At 49.4% G+C, this 8,654-nt stretch overlaps 1 protein-coding gene across 1 annotated transcript in view; it reads left to right on the top strand.

Moving 5' to 3' along the window:
* Nucleotides 1–3,710, top strand: part of LOC135818623 (ATP-dependent DNA/RNA helicase DHX36-like) — a 39,866-nt gene extending 36,156 nt beyond the window's left edge. The window contains exons 27-28 of the mRNA XM_065332010.1: nucleotides 496–579; nucleotides 1,983–3,710. Of these exons, the coding sequence (XP_065188082.1) occupies nucleotides 496–579; nucleotides 1,983–2,447 (549 nt within the window). The 3' untranslated portion in view covers nucleotides 2,448–3,710. The remainder of the gene's footprint in view (nucleotides 1–495; nucleotides 580–1,982) is intronic.
* The last annotated feature ends 4,944 nt before the right edge of the window (nucleotides 3,711–8,654 follow it).

Raw genomic sequence — 8,654 nt, 5'->3', positions numbered from 1 at the left:
TCTAGCGAAAGTTTCTCACTTTACAGTATGTCATTCATTGTCATTATGTGTATGCTGAACCAAGGTTGAAATTTTTGGGGGGGGGGGGGGGCACGTGCCCCCCGTGCCCCATGCGGGGTGCACCTGCCCCCCCCCCCCCCCCCCGTGCCCCATGCGGGCTACACGCCTGCTTCTGTGCTTTGTGTGCTTATATGTGTGCATGTGTGTCTGTGTGTGGGCATGTCTGTGTGTGGGCATGTCTGTGTGTGGGCATGTCTGTGTGTGGGCATGTCTGTGTCTGTGGGTGTGCATGTCTGTCTGTGTGTGTGCATGTCTGTCTGTGTGTGTGCATGTCTGTGTGTGTGCATGTCTGTGTGTGGGCATGTCTGTGTGTGTGTTCATGTCTGTGTGTGGGCATGTCTGTGTGTGCATGTGTATTGTACATGTGTATGTATGTTCACGTACATGTGTGGCTGTCTGTTCACGTGCCCGCTGCTCGTTTGCTTATGCTCCCAGGTGTCGGAGGACGGTAGAAAGCTAGTGACAGTGGACGACTGGATCCAGTTTCAGGCACCGCAAAAGACAGCAAGAACTGTTCTGGTATGTTGGAGGACTGTAAGGGGGGGGGGGGGGTGCAAGGGGAGGGGGGATGCAAGGGGAGGGGGGATGCAAGGGGCGACTGTATGGGGGAGGACTGTAAGGGGAGGGAGATGCAAGGGGATGACTGTAGGGGAAGGACTCCGACTGTATGGGGGGGGGGGGACTGTATGTGGGGACTGCATGGGAGGACTGTGGGGGGGGGGGGGGGGGGGGAGGACTGTATGTGGGGGACTGCATGGGAGGACTGTGGGGGGGGGGGGGGGGGAGGACTGTATGTGGGGGACTGCATGGGAGGACTGTGGGGGGGGGGGGGGGGGCTGTATGTGGGGGACTGCATGGGAGGACTGTATGTGGGGGACTGCATGGGAGGACTGTATGTGGGGGACTGCATGGGAGGACTGTATGTGGGGGACTGCATGGGAGGACTGTGTGTGGGGGACTGCATGGGAGGACTGTATGTGGGGGACTGTATGACCCAACGACTCACAAAGCCAGAACGTCACAGGAATCTGGAAAGTCAACCAATAATATATTATTGATGATTGAAATGCCCCTGCCTGACCAGGGTACCAACGATACTTGAAATCATGCGCTTTCTTCGCCTGAATAGCAATACCATGTACTAACAGGCCATGGCATCACTTCTTTGCTGCGTCACTCATTCCACATAACATTATTCCTCGTTTCAGGTTTGGGAACTTGGCAAGCTTTAGATAAGCTACACGTCGGATCCGCCTCTTGGTGTCATCGTTTATTCTGCTAATCTTGAATTTACGAAACTGCCTTCTCGTTGTGTACCCCATGCGCGTACAGTACACTTATGCTTGATAATGAGTTTTCGCGATGAAGCAGAGTAATTTTCGAGTTCACCGAAGCAGTGAGCTTTGCTCCTATTGACATTTTTCTGCTTTGGCATTCTGCTTCTCCGTCACGGAATTGGAAACTGCAACACTCAGAGCAACAGCTGCTAGAAGCAGGGCAGCAAGAGCAGGCTCTTTGTGACTGCCATTCCCACAGTAAAACCAGTCCTGTAACTACCCGATCATGGCTATCTATCCCATTGCCAGGTACAGGTTTAACTGTCACATGCCAGGCCTGGCGATAAGAGTATGTGCAGCCCTCTCATTTTCAACATACTCGTCAATGGCGGATCCAGTGATCTCTACAGGAGGGTTCCAGTATAGTCAAAACTGAATAGCTCATACATGTACATGGGCATGCATATAGTTGCCAGTAGTACATTTAGGAGATCTAGGGGGTTCCACGGAACCCCTGGAATCCCTCCTGGATCCGCCCCTGCTCGTATCTCTGATGTTAGTCGGTCGATCATGCGAGTACGCTGCACTGCGACACGACTTCATAATGCTTTCGTCTTTTTGCGCATGTGTGCTATTTTGTCGTAGGATCTTCGTCGTCAACTCGACTCCATCTTGTGGCAGCTGTACCGCGAGTCTCACCAGGTATCCACATCAGCCGCTCGGCCTCCTTCGCCGCCCGACTGCTTTGAATACACCGGTGACAGTCGGCGTAATGCCCTGCTACAAACCATCATTGACCTCATATCTAAAGAGCAGGCCAGCAATCCAGCAGCCACAGCGGAAGACGCAGCGTCGTCGCGTGGTGATGCGCACGCTTCTCACGCCGCCTATGCCGGACACCCCAAGAAGAAGAGAAGCAGCCCGGTCGGGTACGGCGACTCGTATGCCGGCCAATATCACCGTGGCGACGATCAATCAGAGTTCTCTCGTAAAGGCAAGCGCTCGTCCGGCCCTGCAGGTGGAGGTCACTACCAACATCCTGATGCCCATCATGCTAGTTCACGCGGTCGACCGAGAAAACAGCACTTCAACTGGCGTGACTTCTGTTGAAATCAGCGAAGATGCCATTAGTCAAGCTGCTACTTGGACTTCTGTTGAAATCGGCGAAGAGTCCATCAGTCAAGCTGCTACTTGCAGAGCTTATCTAATGATCACATTGACTGCTGGTCTTGGAGCCCGTTCTTCGCTTACTGAGTCAGTCAGTCAGTCAGTCACTTTAATATCGAGTCAGTCCGTTGAACTAGTCATGAGTTCATCCGTCGGTCTATGAGTTCATCCGTCAGTTGGTCTATGAGTTCATCTGTTGGTCTATGAGTTCATCCGGCAGTCGCTCAGTTGACCAGTCCATCTGTCCATCAGTTGACCAGTCCATCTGTCCATCAGTTGACCAGTCCATCTGTCCATCAGTTGACCAGTCCATCTGTCCATCAGTTGGCCTGTTGGTGGGGATTAGGCTGTTGGCAATTAGTCAAGAAAACTTTTTATTGACCTATATCAGTTGCTCGTAAATTATTTCATTCGAAATACATGTCATCCGGCCAGCTGGTCAGTCAGGTGATCAGTTGCTCAGTTAGTACCACCGATAGTACTGTGTATACTATAGTGGTCACCATGGCTACTGTATCCAGGCAACATATTCGAGTGCATTGTGCATGCATGCATGTGCACGGGAGTTGTTCATGTGCACACATGTGTCCAGCTCTCTACTTGACTTCTGATTGACCTTAAAAGGCCTTGTCTTTGTGCACCACTGAGCTACATCATTGCAGCCATCGCCGTTGTTGTCGTCGTCTTCATTGTCCTCATCATCTGTTCTAGTCAGTAGTCATGATGGCTACATGCTATAGCAGTAATGGTGTGCCTATACCGTATATATGTACCAGTAATGGTGATAGCAGACCATCAAGACAGTGAAGTGGAGAGAACTGCACCCCTCGGTGACCAGTGAATGCCAGTGACAGATCATGCATGTATTCACATTCCTCTTGTGTGCAGCTACACGGCCCACCTGTGTTCTCACCTTGTCACAATGCGTGCATGTGTACGTGTGTGCCTCTGTGTGTGTGTGTGTGTGTGTGTGTGTGTGTGTGTGTGTGCGTGCGTGCGTGTGTGTGCGTGTGTACGCGGCAGCACATTGGGCGCTTTCGATTACACGCATTTCAGTCAATTCTAGAATTAGTTATTGTTGATGCACAGTTCGATTACACAAAAAGTGACAAATTCCGTCGTTAGAATTGATTTTATCCAATTCCGTCAAATCCATCAATTCTGAAGAGAGGGCGGAATTTCTCTAATTCTGGCGCCAGAATTGCACACTCGGTGTGTTACCGGTCTGGTCATGCATGACTCAAGTCAAGGAAGAGCCTCCCTGGCCGGTGTGGCGCGAAAGCAGGGCTACAACTGGATGTAGTTGCTACTTTTGTCTTCCCGAAAAGCTAATTGCCGCTGTTGAGTTTCCGCTGGGAGCTGATTATTAGACCAGATCCTTTTGGGTGGTCCTTTCGCACACGCATTCAGCTTTATCATTGCCGACATGGAGCCTTCGCCGGGATGGACCGTTACGCGAAGCTGGGTCAACGTGCGCGCGAGGGTGTACAGTACGTGATATCTTTTTACGACCAATCTTGTTTGTGATATGCCATGAATAAAATGCGTTGTGAATTCCAGTCGTTCGTTTACATGCCCGGAATTCGTACATTTTGGTCATTCGAGAATTACAAAACCCAGTTCCAGAATTGTGTAAACGTGTAATCGAAAGCGCCCATTGTGTGCTGTTGTATCATCTGGATTCCGGATTCTCTCAACTGGCAGGTTGTGTAAGTGTCCCAGAGGAAGGCACGGTTTCATCATGCATCCCCATATCCCTCTACATAGTGCATGGATATCCCCATATCACTCTACACCGTGTAACACAGTGTTACACTGTATAACACTGTGTAACACTGTGCTACACAGTGTAACACTGTGTTACACAGTGTTATACAGTGCATGTATTACATGTACATGGTACACCTTGTTTCATGCTCTCAAACTAACAACATACGCAGTATTTCATGAAGTTGGTTGCTCCAACGAGGAGCACACGCTTCTTGCCGAACTTGACTGACTCACGACTGCCATCCGGAGCACACCAGGAGCACGTCGCACCTTCCGCTCGGCAAACCTGAAAGAAAGCACCACTCCCTGCTCAATACACAGTGTTTCGGGGAATTCACCCCTCATCAGTTGAGCTTGAGTAGGCTGAGGAAGATTACCGCCGAAGTCGCAACTTCTAAGTTCGTATACGCAGTATTTGTTCAAGTATTATTCCGGTCACATCAGTGTTGACTGTTGAGCACTTCATCGGTCTCCCTCACGTTGTATTTGTACTCGCACAGTTTCTCCATTACCGGTAACCCTACTATAACCCTACTATAACCCTACTGTTACCCTACTGTTACCCTACTGTAACCCTACTGTAACCCTACTGTAACCCTACTGTAACCCTACTGTTACCCTACTGTTACCCTACTGTTACCCTACTGTAACCCTACTGTTACCCTACTGTAACCCTACTGTTACTCTACTGTTACCCTACTGTTACCCTACTGTAACCCTACTGTAACCCTACTGTTACCCTACTGTTACCCTACTGTTACCCTACTGTAACCCTACTGTTACTCTACTGTAACCCTACTGTTACCCTACTGTAACCCTACTGTAACCCTACTGTAACCCTACTGTTACTCTACTGTTACCCTACTGTTACCCTACTGTAACCCTACTGTAACCCTACTGTTACCCTACTGTTACCCTACTGTTACCCTACTGTTACCCTACTGTAACCCTACTGTAACCCTACTGTTACCCTACTGTTACCCTACTGTAACCCTACTGTTACCCTACTGTAACCCTACTGTTACTCTACTGTTACCCTACTGTTACCCTACTGTTACCCTACTGTAACCCTACTGTAACCCTACTGTTACCCTACTGTTACCCTACTGTAACCCTACTGTTACCCTACTGTTACCCTACTGTTACCCTACTGTTACCCTACTGTTACCCTACTGTAACCCTACTGTTACCCTACTGTAACCCTACTGTTACCCTACTGTAACCCTACTGTAACCCTACTGTAACCCTACTGTTACTCTACTGTTACTCTACTGTTACCCTACTGTAACCCTACTGTAACCCTACTGTAACCCTACTGTAACCCTACTGTTACCCTACTGTTACCCTACTGTAACCCTACTGTTACCCTACTGTAACCCTACTGTAACCCTACTGTAACCCTACTGTTACCCTACTGTTACCCTACTGTAACCCTACTGTTACCCTACTGTTACCCTACTGTTACCCTACTGTTACCCTACTGTTACCCTACTGTAACCCTACTGTTACTCTACTGTAACCCTACTGTTACCCTACTGTAACCCTACTGTAACCCTACTGTAACCCTACTGTTACTCTACTGTTACCCTACTGTAACCCTACTGTAACCCTACTGTTACTCTACTGTAACCCTACTGTTACCCTACTGTTACCCTACTGTAACCCTACTGTTACTCTACTGTAACCCTACTGTTACCCTACTGTAACCCTACTGTAACCCTACTGTAACCCTACTGTTACCCTACTGTTACCCTACTGTAACCCTACTGTAACCCTACTGTAACCCTACTGTTACCCTACTGTTACCCTACTGTAACCCTACTGTAACCCTACTGTAACCCTACTGTTACCCTACTGTTACCCTACTGTTACCCTACTGTAACCCTACTGTAACCCTACTGTTACCCTACTGTTACCCTACTGTAACCCTACTGTTACCCTACTGTTACCCTACTGTTACCCTACTGTAACCCTACGGTTACTCTACTGTTACCCTACTGTAACCCTACTGTTACCCTACTGTTACCCTACTGTAACCCTACGGTTACTCTACTGTTACCCTACTGTTACCCTACTGTTACCAGGGGCGTAGCACCCGCTACGACTGGTACGGCCATGGCCGTACCACTTTTCGAAAAGTGTGGTCCGTCCGAAACGTGCAAAACCGTGATAAAAAATCAGGATCCATCGATGGCATGCATATATGCGCGCATCAGACTTTGACCTTTTTCTAGACTCGTAGATCTGTTATGCATCTGTAGTCGTAGACCCTACTGAGTACTGTACTCGACTCGACTGCACACTACGAACGACGTTACGTACACGTAGAAGTGTGCCAGAAGTTCCCAGAACGCAGGATTTTGTGTCTTTTTTACAAAATTTTCCCGGGGGGAGGTCCCCCCGACCCCCCTCCAGCACGGCCTTCGGCCGCAACGACCTTCGGCCGTACCACTTACAAAACCCCTCCTACGCCCCTGGTTACCCTACTGTTACCCTACTGTAACCCTACTGTTACCCTACTGTAACCCTACTGTAACCCTACTGTAACCCTACTGTTACCCTACTGTTACCCTACTGTTACCCTACTGTTACCCTACTGTTACCCTACTGTTACCCTACTGTAACCCTACTGTTACCCTACTGTAACCCTACTGTAACCCTACTGTAACCCTACTGTTACCCTACTGTTACCCTACTGTAACCCTACTGTTACCCTACTGTAACCCTACTGTTACCCTACTGTAACCCTACTGTAACCCTACTGTTACCCTACTGTTACCCTACTGTTACCCTACTGTTACCCTACTGTTACCCTACTGTTACCCTACTGTTACCCTACTGTAACCCTACTGTAACCCTACTGTTACTCTACTGTTACCCTACTGTTACCCTACTGTTTCGTATAGAAGCCTATCTCATGAAGAAGCAGGCTGATTGGAATACAAGTCTGATTGGAATAGCAGCCTATATTGGACGGAGGATTACGCCCAGTCTTCATGCATGACAGTTACTACGGTTACGGGTACTAGTATATACTTGAGCACTCATTGTGGTTCTTTCTCCCCCCCCCCTACTATCCCTCTCGCTCCTCCCCCTCCCCTCTCTCTCTTTCTCACGCACACATACACAGGCACACACACACGCGCACGCACGCACACGTGCACACACACACACAGACGTCTTTCTTGCTCTTAGTTACTCGCCCAGTCTCACTCCCCTCATACTCCCAAGACCGAGCGGACAAGACCACAACCAAGTCAGTACAATCCATAGCATGCATGTCACAAGACGTGGACTCCCAAACTGAGCATTCCTGTTCGCGAGGCTTTTCCGGGGGGGGGGGGGGGGGGGGTGTTCCAATGCAACCAGTGTGGAGACACATTTGCATTTGACGCCCGGCCATGCTACATCCCAGGGCGGCTGTCACTGTAGCTGTGTCAGCACAAAACAGGTATCAGAGATAAACAACCTTCCAGCCAATCGAGTCAGGTGGCTTTACTTTACTAACCTTCCAGCCAATCGAGTCTGGTGGCTTTACTTCGATCCTTGGAACGCAACTTTGGTGCTCTCTCCCGTAGGTCTACCAACATAAGTGCCTATATCGCCAATATCGAAGACTAGACTCATCATTCGTAGAATGTTTCTGTTTCTCTCTCTCTCTCTCTCTCTCTCTCTCTCTCTCTCTCTCTCTCTCTCTCTCTCTCTCTCTCTCTCTCTCTCTCTCTCTCTCTCTCTCTCACACACACACACACACACACACACACACACACACACACACACACACACACACACACACACACACACACACACACACACACACACACACACACACTCTCTCTCTCACACACACTCTCTCTCTCACACACACTCTCTCTCTCTCACACTCTCTCTCTCACTCTCTCTCTCTCTAGCTCTCTCTCTCTCACTCGCTCACTCACTCTCTCTCTATCGCCTCAGGATCTCATAGAAACTGCAAGAGAGTTGCAAGCAAAGCCCGCATGGCATTCTGGCACTAGCCTACCTAGTACTAGTACCTGCATATCGTGGCTGGGTGTGGCCACTGGCACTGGCCACTGGCACTGTGCTTGTGTTGAACTCCCTAGTGAGTAGTCATATAGTTTTAGGAAGGTTTCAATAAAGATAACGCCCTTTATGGCCTTTGACCCTAGTAGCTAAGCGCATCTGGAGCTCTAAATGTGTACACGGAGCCCTAAATGTGTCCAGAACAGCATCTTTACTTGGATCGTTTGACCCTTCCTTGGATTCTTTGATCGCTGGCGGCGTGTACTATGCTTACGGGGACCCCACACAGGCTAGTTTCCGGCACCGCATACTTGCTGTAGACCGGATATGTAGCCCCCAAGATCACTGCACATACGC

Source organism: Sycon ciliatum, chromosome 5 (genome assembly GCF_964019385.1).
Source record: "Sycon ciliatum chromosome 5, ocSycCili1.1, whole genome shotgun sequence".
In the NCBI taxonomy this organism is placed as follows: domain Eukaryota; kingdom Metazoa; phylum Porifera; class Calcarea; order Leucosolenida; family Sycettidae; genus Sycon; species Sycon ciliatum.
This window is presented reverse-complemented; position numbering and strand designations above follow the sequence as displayed.